This window comes from Haliotis cracherodii, unplaced genomic scaffold (assembly GCF_022045235.1).
Source record: "Haliotis cracherodii isolate W230 unplaced genomic scaffold, xgHalCrac1.p SCAF_23, whole genome shotgun sequence".
Lineage (NCBI taxonomy): Eukaryota > Metazoa > Mollusca > Gastropoda > Lepetellida > Haliotidae > Haliotis > Haliotis cracherodii.
This window is the reverse complement of record NW_027266279.1, coordinates 11,443,945-11,460,742: the sequence shown is the minus strand read 5'-3', so window position 1 is coordinate 11,460,742 and position 16,798 is coordinate 11,443,945. Positions and strand designations below refer to the sequence as shown.

The window sequence follows — 16,798 nt, the reverse complement described above, 5'->3', positions numbered from 1 at the left end:
ATCAAATGTTATTCCCACTGTTCATTACTTATTCTCATGTTTGCTGCTATCGGTTTTGGACCAAGGATTGCTCAAGATGTACTTACGCTTATTGTGTCTTGGTTGATGATGCTGCTGTGGTTGCTGATTTGCCATGTGCAATGCTGTCAACATGTTCTGTTCCACAGCTTCTCGCTTGGCGTCCTTGTGGATCTGGTCGATGGTTTTTGGGTTGTCATCTCCTCGCCTGGGCTTCCAGTTACTCTGAAGCAGGGAAGGAAAGGTCAGAACACAAGTGTACCAATAGCCTACATGATATCATCAGTGAGTGGCCTGAAGGGCAAATAAAGTCAATACTTAATTTACAAATGCTTGACCAAAGTTAAATTTGAAAAACTGAAAAAGCATAAAACAATAAAAAAAAACACTCCAACTGACGAATTTATCCCCAAAACAAAAAAATTAAAATATGTTTCTGGTGTTTGAAGAGTCGTTTGATTGCAAAGATCTTTATGCTTCTGCCTCGGATTTTGTTATACATTATGCTTACAGCGTCCACAACTGATGTCACCTAAGTAACAATACTGAAGTAACAGGATGTCAGTAATAAACTCATTTTTTCACCTTACTTGCCACTTAAAGCTGATGTATGTACGATTTTGTCAGAAAAGAAACCATCAGAAACGAGGAATTCATGAAATCCACATGGATCTTGAGATGGGAATTAATCATCATGTAGTCTCTTCTGACAAAAAGTTTGAGATCAAGATAAAGTTTTTGTTACTTAACACTGAACCCGGCATTATACCTGTGAATACTCAAGTTTGTACCAGACAATCTAGTAATTGATATTGTGTGCAAAGATCCATGTCGTCGCAGTGCAGTGAGGTACTATCAACAAAGTAACGGAGACTGACCACCCAAACCACTAAGTCGCCTCTCACAACCAGCATAGGTTGCTAGGGACCAATTCTAACCTGGAATCCCCATGAATTTCCAGCATGACAATTGAACACCTTAACCACAAGGCTACCTGACCACATGTAATTGCTTCCCCAGACTAAAACACTCACATCTCGTAGTTCTACAACATCCTGCAGCATGAATCGACATCTTGAGGACACTTTCTTCTCGGCAACTATCTTCTTCATCTGTTGGAAATACTGGTCCATTCTTGGCTGGAAAACAACATCACAACCATAAAAAGATGTTGATATGTATCTGTTTTTGTACTTGCTTCATAAAAATAATGGAAATCGTTGAGCTGCTAACATGTTATATCCCGATTGATTTAGAGTGATTCCAGGAAACAATGGAGTGCATTATCAGATGTCTACAACAAATATCGGGATACAAATATAAAAATCATCTCAGGATTTAGAAAGGTAGATTATTGTTTAACGCCGCACTCAGCAATATTCCGGCTATATGACGTCAGTCTGTAAATAATCGAGTCTGGACCAGACAATCCAGTGGATGAATTTCATGGGCATTGATCCACGCAATTGAGATTGACGACATGCATCAACCAAGTCAGCAAGTCTGACCACCAGATCCGGTTAGCATCCTCTTACGACAAGAATGTGTTGCTGAAGACCTAATTTACGAAGGTGTCATAGTTATGCAAAGGTGATACATTCGACTAAAAGGGCCAATAAAAGAAAAATGTGGTTAAATGTTATGTACATAATGACATAAATGGGAGACATAACCTTGGACCCCAGCCATTATCATTTATATTCTGCAATGCAGCTCTCATGTTTTAGTGTTTAGGACACACGGTCCCCTTGGTTACCTTGGCTTTGTCTGACTCGAGTTCTTTCCCGATGGTGGAGAGGAGACGACACAGACATTCCAGGTTCTCCTCATCTCGAGATCGCAACAACTTGAACACACAGTCATGCATAATATTTTCTGTCAACATTTTCAACTTGAATAACTCGCCTATAAATCTGAAAACAAAAAAAGAAAGGTCATTAGATCATTTCATACATTTCTGCATTGGTTACCACTTGAATCATGTGACAAAACCTACATACTTTATTCCAGCAAAATATTCAATGAGCTGTGAGCTTTTAGTGCAGTTTGTGCTAACCCCAGCTGCCATCTTTCCAAAAGGAAAAATCAGTATTTGTTACTTTCTTCTGGTCTACAGTACATTACAACTGTGTGATTCATGGTGGCCTGTACGTTGGACAAGACAAGTAGACATGCAGGGTAGCAGATTTATTGAAGCCCACAAGATGTAATATATGTGTTGCAGCACCATGTGGGACAAAGTTCCTGTCTTACCTGATGTTCCCTATAGATCTCCGCCTTGCTGTGGTGGCAGCAATCGCCAGTTCTTCCTTCAACTCCTTCTTGTTTGCCTGTTGTACACAACATCATACAATGTAGATTTTAACTTTCAAGAAATATCAACTTACAATTTATTAATTTGAATTTTTTAAAGTTTCTCACTTGAAATTAAACAAAATGTTAACGCTACTTCTGTGAACACACCAAATGATGTTAAAAACTGAATGTGTTCCTTTGAACAGGAAATAGATACCAATGTCTCAATCTGTATGACCACTTTCACATAAACCCAAAACAAAGTAAGTACCGGGTCAGCTTCTTCTATAGCCTTTTTCCTCCGGTCGAGATCAACTTGGGCGTCATTATCTTTTTCGAATTCCCGCTGACATCTTGTTAATAATATCACACGGAAATTAACTGTTTCCCCTTGTTTGCTGTCGGAGGGCACTTTAAGCTGGAATGAAATTATGCACACATAACTTCCTCTGTAAAAGTGACAGGAAATTATTCCTGAGAAATACAATAACACTTTCATTAACCAGTTTGTTGAACATTTTATCATTTTCAAAACAATACATTTAGTAGGTAGGAGTAGATATTTCTTCTGGTATGCATTTCATGATGAACAAGAACGTGGTACTTACCGTTAATAAATATCTGCACATGTTTGCATAAGCCACACTGAAGGCAGGCTCACTAATAGCCTGAAATAGAGAAAACAAATGCATGTCTTAATCTTTAGTAATATCAAAGTAGCCAATAAGGGGGACAGAAAACACTTTTTCCAGAGAAAACAGTTCATTTAAAACACAAGTACACATGAAGATAACAGGAAACACATAACTACTCAATCATAAGTGCAGCTCTTACAACAATCTTGGGATGCAGGGAGCCTTTTCTCCCACAAAGGTATACCCATGGGAGCTGAGGTAATCAAGCAAGGACACTAACCGTATGTAACATTCAATGATGACACGCCAGGTAACAGCGGAGTAGGACTTCCCTGGTGGTCACCCATCCAAGTATTACTCATACTCCGCCTTCGTGACATCCATCAACCCCACTTCTATCTTCCCTTATGAAGAGCATGGCTCATGTTGATCTTGATTTAAATACTTGGCAAAATACAAGACACACAATTGATGTACAGAAGATTATCAAATGTTCAAACACTAAGAATTCGGGGACAAAGTCTCCTGCTCTCCATTCACTGTTGGACCCGTGAAGATCTGGGGTAGGATAGGTCTTTAGCAACCCATGCAAGGTGACTAACAGGATCGGGTGGTCAGGCTCGCTGACTTGGTTGATGCATGTCACCGATGCCAATTGCGCGGATCGATGATCGAAATTAATCACTGGTTTGTCTGGTCCAGACTTGATTATTTACAGACCGCCATCATATAGCTGGAATATTGCTGAATACCAACCTACTACTTCTACCGTTCTGTGGCTTCTTTACACTTGTGTAAAAGTAAAACCACAAGCAAGTGGCTTGGATCGAACACGGCATTCAACATTATCTTAGTTACACAAAGCACAAAAACTTTAAATGGGAGGAAGGAAAGCCGGGAATGATGCAGGTCACCAAAGATTTTCTTCACAGCTATGGTGTCAACATTACAGGATTGTCACTGAGGAGAATCTGGGATGTCACCCAAGGAATTGCAGTCCTTTGGACAACTACACCCTCTAGTAATATGTCTAAGATCCCCCCGTGAAACGGACACCTGCACGCAGATGCTACCTTGCAATCAGACCTGTGCTGTTGGTCAAATGTCTCACCTTTTCAAATATAATATCTGTTACCCCCTTCAGTCTGTCCTCAGTGTCAATAACCAGACCCTGAACTTGTTTAATCAATGTCTGGAACTTCTGTGGGGTCAACTTGTTCAAAATACTTCGCACTTTGCGATACAAATCCTGAAAAACCAAGCATACACGTCTTCATGTGGAAATGACAAGGTTACTTATAGGCAGTGTGAACAAAAGTTGGGAACTATCAGATAGATCATTCAAACAAGCATTGAAAATGGCAATGTTTTGTTCACTTAACAGAGGCTGCTCAAGCAAAGCATCTTGTACTGCAAATCTTTCTGCCTTGGGCTCCATGTTTATTTGCACGGAAGCAGCTCAAAATTAATAATATAATGTCAATATATTACTCAAATTGCAAAAGCGCTGTTAGCACTAGGGCTATGACAAGGATCTGATGACAATCATCCTTATTTTAAAAAAGACGTTTCAACCTTCAAATCCCTGAAGAATACAAACATTATCACCCCACTTATTACGGATAACATGATATATATTCAACCTTGTTTCTTCAGAGTGAACCCAGCCCTTTATAAGAGTACAATGGAATCATACATACCATGGTCTTGGATTCATCCGTCTTCTCCTTGTCATCTGCCTTCTGAGTGCCAGGTTTCCAGGCATTATCTGAGTGATGGAGCTTAACGTCCAGTTGGATGGAAACGTTCTTGATGACCCGTACGTCACTACGGTTACGCTGCTGGCTGCCTCGCTTGCTCATGGAGCCTCCTCCACCACCACCACCTCCGCCGCCACCTCCACTACCCATCTGAAAATATAAATGTCATCATGTTGGGTGGCTAGCAACAATAACAAACTGCCTGGCATCAGAGGCACTTGAGGATATGAATTTGCACCAAACATTATATCACCATCTGACCATCAAATGTCAAGTTTCAGAAAGAACATCTCACTGTTTGGCAATTGCTAAGTTAGTTTTGGTTGAAAAGAAAAAACTGCGAGTGAGGGAAAAGTTTTATCCAACTAATGAACTATCTAAATGCAAGAAATACAAGAGAAAAACCAGAACAAAATATCTGATGACTTTGGTAATAATGTATAAAATATAAAAAGATAAAGATAAAGATAAAGATATAATATAAGAATTTTCATGAAGTTCCATGATATAGATATGCAATGACTGCCAACTTTATTAAAACTTACCCCTCTTGATGGCCTGAGGAATCCGGGTGTGAAGTCTGGGACATGGCCATAGCCACTACCTCCTCCCCCTCCGCCTCTCATATCCATGCCTTGCTTGGGGGGCTGAAATAGACAAAACATTCATAAAATGTCATGATTTTTCTTCCAATACATCAGTCTGTAAAAAAAAACACCAGGATTAGAAACTAACATTTTAGTCCACTGGTACTTATACTTATAACACATAAAAAGGGCTAATTTCTACTAGTCATTATGATACGTCAACTATTGGGCAGTTCTAGGACTATAGGGCTTGTGCCAATTTCTAACGCCGACGAAGCCATCTGAATGAAAATGGAAGGGAAGACTGCAATGCAACCAGGTCTAAATGTTGTCCGATTTTCCAGATTATAGTTTAAAATACATTTTTTTACATTAATTGATTTATTTTATCAGCATACTAAGTCGAATAGGCAAGATGCATTGATAAACATGACTGACTTCAAACAGACTGAAAGAGTTGTCCTCCTACCTTATCAGGAATGATTTCTGGGAAGTTGGGAAGAGAATCAGGCTTCTTCATTGAGTCTTTGGAGTACTGGAGTTGTAGCAGGAACTCACGGTCATAAGTCATCTTGCCCTCAGGGTTCAAGGGACTCCACTGGTCTGAACACAATCAATGAACATGTCAATCATAGGACTTGCTACCTCTACAATGTACTGCTTACCTGCAGCAACTAAAATTATCACAAGGACTGTTAAATACTGCTGCTGATGTAATCCTTGCCATCAATTTACCACTGAGTTTATTCCAATACATGTGATCAAATTCTCTAAAAAGTTCATTCTTGCCATCACAAAAGCAATATTTAAAAAAACCCTCTCCATTACTTGAAAATTAAACATGAAATATTTGTGGGTTGTTTTTTTTGCAAATGAAGGTGATATTTGCTCTACACATTCTGAAGTGCCACTATGAAAACTCTTATCTCACTGTGAACTGAGAAGTTTTATCTCAAAGTTGAAACACCCAGCCAGGTGCTAAATTCTCACTGTTCATACCAACACCAAAGTGTTTGGAGAAACTGACAGACTAAGGACATGCAAAATGGCATCATATTAAAACTTAAACAATACCAGAAACTTGTGCTACAAATATTAAACCTTACTCCATGTATGGACTGGCCGACATATTTCTTGTGTCAAAAATGAGTCATTATGATTCAGCCGACTTATCAAATACACTTTTTTACACTCACGACATTGCTAGCAGGGCCCATTTCATACATATGCTCATGGAAGATACTACCACTACTAACCAACCACAATAGAGAAGCAACAAAGCAAGGTGTGACTAAATTTAATTTTAATTTAATTTCTAAAACATCCTGTCTTGTCAGCCACAGCGTTTCTCAATATGGAGTGAGTGAGCGAGTATGGTTTAACGCCGCTTTTAGCAATATTCCAGCAATATCACAGCGGGGGTCACCAGAAATGGGCTTCACACATTGTACCCATGTTGGGAATCGAACCCGGGTCTTCATTGTGACGAGCGAACGCTCTGACCACTAGGCTACCCGACCGCTCCTTCAAGAAAACTGACAATACAGAGAGCTCTTGGGAACTATCCTTTCTCAATATGGAAGAAATATGCCAGTGCTAATTGGCATCACACCTATTACTTCAAGAGCAACCCTTTTCATTTTGATAAGCATGTCCTGTTGCTGGTCGTAGTCGTTGGACAGAAATGCGAAAATCTGATATCTTACCTTCCTTGTACTTGTATTTCAGCGATTGCTTCTTGTCAACAGAATTCTCCTCTGTCGTTGTCACCTCATTTGTCTTTTCTTCATTTTTGGCATTTTTACGACTTACTTCACTCTCTTCAGAGTTTTTGATTTCTATTTCTACATTCGGCATTTTATTCTCCTTGCCCACATCAGCAACATTATTCACCGGTTCTGCTGGTGGGATCTTCACTTCTGTTTTGACTTCTTCCACCTGTGCAGGGGTATCCTTCACTTCGTCGCCCTGGAGCTCACTCTGGGCGGTCTACAACAAAAGCAGCACACATTAGTCTGTCATTCCAAACAGTTACTCTTCATCAGCCTTCAATGTTCTTGAGTGAGTTTTCAGTACCAGTCCCTTATATTCTTGATTGAGAATGATTTTGTTACTATTTAGAAAAGTTATTACTATAATTATTCCAGCATTATCAGACAGGCGACACCAAGAATGGACTTGTACATATTGTAGGTGGTGAAGTGAAATGGGGTTTAATGTCGCGTCCAAGATTATTACACTTATATAGCGACATGTCTCAATAACAAGTACTATCTTTTAACGTCTTTTGGTATGATGCGGCTGGGAATAGAAAATGAATACTTTTATGACATAAAATATCCCCAATATTCATGATCCCCGTTTTTGGTTCAGATTAAAATTCCAGTTTGTTCAGTACATAAGAATTCACAACATGTAAAATGATTTGCAAATTTCAACATTAGCGTTTCTTCTTTGTGCTTTCAAATTTAGCATATGTCACAATTGGACACTAATGGACAGAAACCACATGCTATTCACATTCATGATCAATTACATCAAACCAATGACAACGCTGAAGTTTCAACAACTTTTATAGAATTGATATACACAGTTATGCATATATATAACTGTTAGTCAATTGGAAAGACAAATATCAAAATGAAAAAAAAAAAATGTCTTAAAAACTGAAAAAAAGTAGAATTACGTATAACACGTATAACTCATTGGGTTAAAGAAAGTAACTTATGGAGAAAAGCTGAAATCATTGGAATTATTTCATCAGAGGATGTTTCATAGATATATTATGTTAAAATAAATAGATTGAGGAACATGAACACAGTAATATTTTTCTACAACTGAACAAAACATGTCCAGTGTTGGTCAGAGACAGGTCAAAAACTTGTCTGGTGATTTTCTAGGGTTTTACCATGTAGGACTCTCAATACAATGTGTTAGTCAATACTGAAGTGTGCCAACAAGTACACAAAACACAACAAATATTTACAAAAATTATTGTATGTAAACTGAAATTCTGTTCATTTGCCTCTTCATATTCCATGTATTTGTCCATATAATCAACAATCACAAGGTATCTTTTACTGAAAATGTTCCACTGCCAAAGAGAAAAGTTGAACAGAGTTGAAAACTAGAACTAAGTAACTTCTTTACCTATCAAGATAAATCACCATTTAAGATCTGATTAATTTTTATTAACAAGGACAGGTTCATGTTGGTAACATACCTAATGCAATTTTCATGTAAACACTGACAAGAGTCTGACGTAAAGAAGCATGTGACTAACTAAACATATGTACAGTCTATGCAAGGCTCTCCATTAGACTTAACCCAGATGCACACTTGAAGAACATGGCAGACATATGCAAGCTCTGAGGGGTCAACCTGCCCTAGACAATATTGCCAGCGCAGTATTAATAACTTCTTATCACGTAACACAAATTCCTCCCCACTGACGTTTAACTTGTTCTTACTGTTACTGCGTGAGAGAATGATAACCATATATTCAACACAGGTTGCTAAATATAAGAACAAATCGGAAAAGAAGTTTTGACATATTACCTCAGCATCTAAGAATGCGTCCATGTCTGTTCCTTCTTTTTCATCCCCCTTTCGGTTCAGGTCTCTTAATTTCTTTTTGCCTCCCTTTTGTTTTGCGTCCTTTCCAGTCAAGTTGCCTGCTGATGCAGGTTCTGAAGAGAAGACATATAATTCTAAGAATATTCTAAAACAGCCATATTGGTGAAAAAGAATCTGAAACAAATGTTACAGGAACTTTTACATTGGGTCAAAAACATTTTCTTGCTGGTCTGATTTTTTTACTAACAGTAGCCCCGTAAATTACTCAACAACAGGGTTGGCTACGACATGCCTTAACCCAGTGAGGAATTTCTGATTTCTTCAACAGGCAATGAGGACTTAAATAACTGTGAGGTCAAGGTCACTTGTTGGCCAATGTCCCGAGTGCACACTTAAGCTTATCCATAATACACAATAGCCAGCCATTGGGGTTACAACAAGGTATTCTCAATGAATACCTATTTAGTCAGTCAAACAAACTTTTTACCATCCCAGATCCCAAATACTTGTACAATATCAGGTGTACAGTTCTCACATGCTGGGAAGCTGACAACACCATCTTCTCATGACATGAGCTGCTATTATTAGCAACACATTCCTACCTCACTATAACACAAAACCGGGAATCATCCTCTCAGGCAAGAAAAAACACAATTCACACTCCTAAGAAGCTCACTAATATATAACACAATCCAGACGAATTCCACATGTTCCTGACATCCATGGAATCAAACGGTAAAAGTGGCGTTATAACGAGGGATGTATTATACCTACTACGTAAGTGTGGAGGAGCACTGTGCCTCCGTCTCCTGCTCCTCTCCATGATTTTATATGACTAATGTGTGTTCATTCCCAGTAAGCCGCCCTTGGCAATAGGATATGGAACAACAGCTTCATCAAACTTTAAACTTCACAACACGTTCCAAACTCCACTCCAACACATACTCCACCAGGTGGGGACTTGGAAACTTTGCAGTGAGCATAAGCTGCCCCCACACTGAAGGCTGCTGGGAACGTGGCTGGCCAACCATTGGCCTGGGCCAGCCTGCCATATGGAGGCACACACCAAGTATGTACTAAGCAAGTGCCAGGCTATCGGGTTTCCTTGCTGATGTCACCAACACCCCTTCTCCATCCCTCCCTGCCTCTTGAACCAGTTCCAGTTAATACCATAGCATGTGTTGGGCATTTTCTTATGTCTTAATGCTAACAGGGTAACAGCTTGTCACCATCCCAACTCCTGGTGTTCCTCAACTAACCAGATCATCCCATGGGTGTCTCTCTATCAAATATGGATGAAGCTCAGATGTTTATTATCATTTGCCAACTCGTGATAATAATTATTTATTTATCCACTTTTTTAAATAACAATAGATAATTACATAGATCGATTTCCTACTGTTTCATTCTCAACATAGAAGCTAAAATTCAGGGAATACATGTTCTGGGTATTTAATATTATGTACATTTGGATAAGGATGGTACATCAAAATGAAGGTCTTTCTGTCTTGAAATTCTGGGCACTTTTGTATATATTCTATCTTTTCCTGATTTAGGCAAAGACAGAATTTAAAGCTGAGAAAAAATACCAAATAAGTTGTACTGATATCTGGCAATGATCGCTGATATGACTGGGGATTAAAATCAATTTCCCATATCATTTCTTGACATCAAAACATTTCTGTAAAATTATTTTGCCATAAGGACAATACATTTATCAAAAGATTTCCATGAACTAGCACCTCACTACCAGAACTCTATTGATTTGATGACAATTAAATGATGAGACGAAAACCAGTGTAAAAACTTAATTGTTGAAACAAGCAATATATCCAAGAATAAGAAGCAATGTCACATAATTTGTGAAGCAAGACATTCCTTCATATCCACTTCCACAGCTGGCTACCATTTCTTGTATGGCTGTTACCCGACAATACAGCTATGGTATATAGTTCATAGTCATCTCCCACAATGGATATTGTGAAACATATCCACTTTCTTGCATGGCTGTTACGCGACAATACAGCTATGGTATATAGTTCATGGTCATCTCCCACAATGGATATTGTGAAACATTAATACTCAACATTATTGATGTGTCGCCCACAACTTCCAATATTAGACAAGTCACGAATCATGAGGCTCCCATTACACACATCTGATCAACACTACAAAACTGAGACAAACAAAGCAAGACAAATAATTCCCAATACCTTTGTATGTACATATTTCTTACACACGTGGAAATTGATTCATCAGAACATGTGGAATACTGCTTTCTATTTGACTGGTCCATATCAGAAAAAGAAGATTTAAGTTCTTCTGTCACAACGGTAAAATTAAGGTCCTGTGACACGAGTATAAAAAGAGAATTAAATTTTTCATTGATCATATTGATCATGATGCTTCCTGAACATTTTCCACATGACATTTCTTGCAATAAAATAACCAAAAATTCTTGGATCAAAATTATCATCAGCACAAAATAAAGGTGAGCTTAAAATCACTATTCATTATTAATCACACAATTAAATGTTTGAAATATATTTCCCTTTAATCAAAACTGACCAAACCCCCCAAAATTGGGGAAAATAAATAACCTGACCAAAAAATGAACTGTTAATTTGAACACCACCCTGTTATCCAGACAAGCAGTTTCTTACATCTCCCCCTTTGACCTCATAACGTAGATAGCTTTGAGCCATTGATCAAACATTATCTACTCTGCATTCACAAGCACTTGTCGACCGGCAGCGTGAGTACGTGACTGCACTCGGCATGTATGCCAGCATTGAGTATCTCTATTCAATGGACTGCCCCATATGGGACATATGGATCTATTACTCAGAACGTCAACACATTCTGTACAGACGTATCATTGTTGTTGATCAATCAAGTTATGCACGTCATTCAGCTGGCTAAATTGAAATGAGCCATGTATCATAATAGCCCATCAACTTTTAAAAAAATTGATATTCAAACAATGTATGCTCATATATGCAAAAAATGTCATAACATATTTTAAAGTACTATTTGGTCATTGGATTACAACGTAGACAGATATTGATCATGTAGCCAACAGCGTTAACTGATGTACGCAAGAGTCATTAGGTATCTTTTCAGAAAACTGATGTCTTTTGTCCTTTACAACTAAAAAACAACAGGGCAAATAATCATCAGAACATTAATTACAGGATTGTTGAATTACCCCCCCAAAAAAACAACAACCAAAAACAGGAATACTGAAATTATTGCTGATCACTCATACAGACAAAAAGATAAGTTTATATCTTTCATTCCCTTTTAATTTAACCCCTGGTGCAAATTCAGAATCCATTAGGAGTATAAAAGTTAGAAGACTAGTTAGAAAGCTATAGTGAGACAATCAGTGCTTATTCATACTGTCATATGTCAACTTACATAAACAGTTACATAACCACAAACTTCTGTTATACAACAAAAAATACATCCACAAGTGGCCTCCACACAATACAATACAATATAGAAAAATTGACTAGTATCTCAAGATTTTGTCCTACAATTTTATCTGTCTGTATATCAGTTTCACAAACTTCCCAAGTGTGGAAGCCATGCTGCCCTGCGTTACAATATCATGCTGACACATTCACTTCAAAGTCATATACTACAGCCAAACAAGTGAAATAAACTTTAAATGCTCTTACCATAATTCACCATGTTCCAATCCTTGTAAAAATCCAGACCAAAATGCTTATTCTTTCCTCAAAATCCTGACATATGGTTAACCTCAGCAACAAATTGTTAGTCAGCACTTTCTAACCAAGAGCTGTACTGCTGTCTCCATGAGCCAGGTCACAGGTGGCCTACTGGCTATGCATTCACTGGTCACATGACTTGTCACATGACGAGGGATCTATTTTTAGCACAGATTGTTCAGTTTGGCATTTTCTTAAGCAATTATCACCAGAATCTCATGGTCTGACAGATCTCGTTTCAAAAGACAATAGCTTATTAACAAACAGGCAGTGATTTAACGAGCACATCAAAGCTGTTAATTAACTGAAGTCTGGTGCCTAGTTTGCTGGCAGGAATTAAGGAGATTATGGTCCATTTATGGCCTCTGCTTGCCACAAATCAAAGACAACTGTATGTAATTAATCATCTCAGCTTACTGGGGAGACAAAGGACAGATTAATGTCATTAGGCATATGGAACTTACACAAAGGTTTGCTTGCATCATTCAACCAGTGCTGTTACCGTAGAAATAGTTGATCTTCAACTAAACAGTCACTTTTCATATTTAATTCATACTCATTGGGGGCCAGATTTTTTGGAGGTGTAGCCGTGTTGATTTTTTTCCCAAATTAAGGTTGGTAAAAATTAAATTCCAAATATTTTCTCCCCCCCCATGTGTGCTTTGTCATAATTTGTAGTGGTTAAAATAAATTTCAGGTTTTAATGCTAAAAAGTCTTGGTTCTCAGGTACTGCCCACATCATAAATTACAACACACTTTTTGTCTTTGTTTCCATTTTTGAAAGACCCACAAAAATCATTAAATATTCTCACAACTGTGCCCTAAATTTTCAACCAAATTTGTAAAGAATGCTGGCCTTTTTGCAAAGAAAATAAAGAGAAATGACTTAAAATTAGTAAATGGAGAAAATCATGAATATGTTCATTTGTGACATAAAAAATAGTCGTTGGGAAAATAACAATGAAAATGAGTATCTTTTCTCAACAAAAATACTTAAAACATTTTCATTTTTGTGATAGGATAAGATGTTTGTTTGTTTGGTTAAGATATCTCTTATGGCAGGGGATAAAAAAAAAACAAAAAAAAAACAACAGCCTGAAAGTTACCCATGGGTCTGGGGGTGGCATGTATGACAAAAGCGACAATTGCCGTAATGAAATTGGCTCAATTGGCCTGATGTATTATTTCAGTGGGTATTTCCAAGGAACATGACAAATTAACTTGAACAACATAAACATCATTTATATATCGTGCCTCTCGTCTTTTGGACCCACAAAATCAGGAAAACAAGAAAATTGATCTGGCCAAATAATTCAAACATCTTTCCCATATGAGGGCTGCCACTGAGAAACCCCTCATTCAATTGTGCAAGGGTCAGTGTTACGCCATGTTACAGCACTAATTACATGGACAGAGCTTCAGGGCACTTAAAGCAGCATATCCTGTGGGGCTGTAAACAGGGCAGCACTGACACCAGGGAACTGCAGTTATTCCTTTGGACAACTAATTACAAACTTAATATTCAGGAAATATCATCCGCATAAGGTCTGGTCTATATCCTGTATTGCCTAGCATGATATAACTGATATTGACCCAGATACAAGAGTTTGTCTCTTACCAGGACATAAGGGCCAGTTGCCCAAACAGGATATGTAAAGAAAGTCACAGAAAAAAGGAGTCAATGTAATAATTTTCATATTACTATTTGTGTACACCTCACACATTTTTCATGCTCAGTTTACATATTGAAGAGAGTATTGTTTTAATTTGGATGGCTTAAATAGAAAGTTTATTAAACTCAAGGAATATGTCTTTTGAGTTGGATGGAATATTTTGAATAACTAAATATATATTTATTTCGACTTGGTACAGTGGAAACTGGTTGAAAAACAGGCAAAGCCTTTTAAAATATCTATTCCCAAAATGGTTTGACCAAGCAGCAGTAGTGCATATGTTATATAGTAGTATAAAACTGGGTATGTGAGATGATGAGGTATATCAAAGGTTAAAGGTTGTTGGTGAGATATATATCAGAGTGCATGTTCATACAAATCTTTTGCTCAGAGCAAACAAATGATGTACAGAATCAATGATATTAAGAAGTATTTTCTTGTCCAGGTTGATGAAGCCAAACAGGACAGTTCAAGGGTCATATCCATTAACACAATAATAGCTCATAACAAGGAAACAGCATTTGCACTATCCCCCGCCATGGGGCACATAAGAATTTTGTTATATAATAGTGACTATAAACTTAAAAAAGAGTCCTATAAAGCCTTAAGAAAAGATAAGCACTTGGGTCGTTTTATGTCAGCAATAAATTTGTGGAACTAATACACACAAAAGGCCCTTCTCTGGAAAAAAATAATTTATAGCACCAATTCTGGAACTCAGTCTTGATAAATATCTCTTATATGAGCTAACTTCAATCATTTTTTTAGAAACTTGTCCCCATTGCTGACACTATGTACCAATTTGAAAAGCATGGAGCAAAGGCCATAACTTGATAAACACGCTAAAGTGCCATTGGAATACAAAACGAAAATAAGTGCCATGAACAATGTGAGCTATGTCCTGTATCATGTTTCCCTACCCAAATCTGAAAGCTTTTACCATGGACATGGTGTGTGTATCTCAGATAATCAGTAAAGCAGCTGCACCATCCTGAAGGCAGATTAAGGCAGATTAAAGCAGATACCAATCCATCTATGAGGCTGCTTGTGATAATCTCTTAATGGATTGGCATGTCATTGTCACAACAATGAGAGCCTGACCTTGGCAAGGAAGATGTTTCTGTCCCCTCGAGGTACATCTTAATGTTCTTCCTCCAATGAATCAGGGAAGTTGGTATACTAAACTAACTACTTAACTCCCCTGGATGACAATTTGGGAAAACGCATTATTTTGTTAAAAGACGAGGACTTTCTTACATTCTTATTTTCTTAAATTCAGAGATATTTTAACATTATACTTTAAGATTGCATTCTAAGCAATAAAAACATCTTCCTGTCAGTGAATTACAGGATACCTCTACAAAGCCATAAAATTTTAGTTATCACATGAATTGGGAAATGTATTGTTCCAATTTGGGATTTCAAAATGAAACTTGCTTCTGACTTCGGGCCTAATTTTGGCCTCTGTATAGATCTAAATAAATCCCAGAGTTATTCACTGGCTGGATTTTTTTAAAACACTTTTTGAATAACACATACATCAAATAATGAAGTTTGTCTGGCTCAGATACGATTATTTACAGACCACTATCATATAGCTTGTAATATTGCCAAGTGCTGCATTAAACAAAAAACAGATTTCTAAAAATCAATCTTTCAAATACACCTAAAATATTGGTGCAGGAGCAGTTATACATATCCATTCAAGGTATTTTTGTCTGTGGTGCAATGGACTTTGAAATAGGAATAATAAGCCCTTTGTAAAGGGAATTCTTCCTATGTTTCCAAACTTTCCATATCAGGTATGCAATAGCTAAAGTGATCAAGATTATGGGAGTAAAATGCCCTTTTCTTGACTGAACTGCACTTGAAAAGACCAAATGAAATTATGATGTGAAATATTCAAAATCAATCTGAATGAAGGCCACCAACTTGGTTAATACAGTAACCTTGTCAAGCAGATGTAGTGCAGACCGTAATAATATGAAATCTTTCTTTACACAAAATATTTCTCTCAAATGAAACCTTTTCTTCAATGATGCTGATTTCATAGGTCAACTTATTTTTTTTTTTTTTTAGGTTTCATAAAATAGTAACACCCAATTATCAGTGACTTTTTCTGTCTCGTAAGTTGGTTTGTTGGTTTGTTGTTTAACGCCACGCTCAGCAATATTCCAGCTATATGACGGCAGTCTGTAAATAATTGAGTCTGGACCAGATAATCCAGTGATGAATATCATGAGCATCGATCCACGCAACTGGGATTAATGACATGCATCAACCAAGTTGACCACCCGACACCCGTAAGTCGCATCTTACAACAAGCATAGTTGACTTTTACAGCAAGCATGGTTTGCTGAAGACCTATTCTACCCCGGATCTTCACGTGCCCATCTCATGTTGAAACACCCTGTAGACAACGTGAAATATTTAACAGTTATCTATTCCAAAAACAATGTTACTTTTTGTGAAGAATTCCACATACAGCATTCATTGAATGCTTGAAAGGTGTGAAACTA

General features: G+C 37.5%; 1 protein-coding gene across 2 annotated transcripts in view; it reads right to left on the bottom strand.

Annotated features, from left to right (window-relative positions):
• The window catches only part of LOC139471722 (eukaryotic translation initiation factor 4 gamma 1-like), a 42,223-nt gene that overhangs the window by 7,292 nt on the left and 18,133 nt on the right, over window positions 1–16,798 (bottom strand). For both annotated transcript variants that reach the window (XM_071254201.1, XM_071254203.1), the window contains exons 11-22: window positions 8,854–8,984; window positions 7,002–7,284; window positions 5,765–5,898; window positions 5,254–5,355; window positions 4,649–4,858; window positions 4,060–4,197; window positions 2,922–2,981; window positions 2,585–2,731; window positions 2,272–2,348; window positions 1,775–1,931; window positions 1,053–1,157; window positions 87–243 (exon numbers count right to left, since the gene is read on the bottom strand). In XM_071254201.1, coding sequence (XP_071110302.1) covers window positions 87–243; window positions 1,053–1,157; window positions 1,775–1,931; window positions 2,272–2,348; window positions 2,585–2,731; window positions 2,922–2,981; window positions 4,060–4,197; window positions 4,649–4,858; window positions 5,254–5,355; window positions 5,765–5,898; window positions 7,002–7,284; window positions 8,854–8,984 — 1,701 coding nt within the window. The remainder of the gene's footprint in view (window positions 1–86; window positions 244–1,052; window positions 1,158–1,774; window positions 1,932–2,271; window positions 2,349–2,584; window positions 2,732–2,921; window positions 2,982–4,059; window positions 4,198–4,648; window positions 4,859–5,253; window positions 5,356–5,764; window positions 5,899–7,001; window positions 7,285–8,853; window positions 8,985–16,798) is intronic.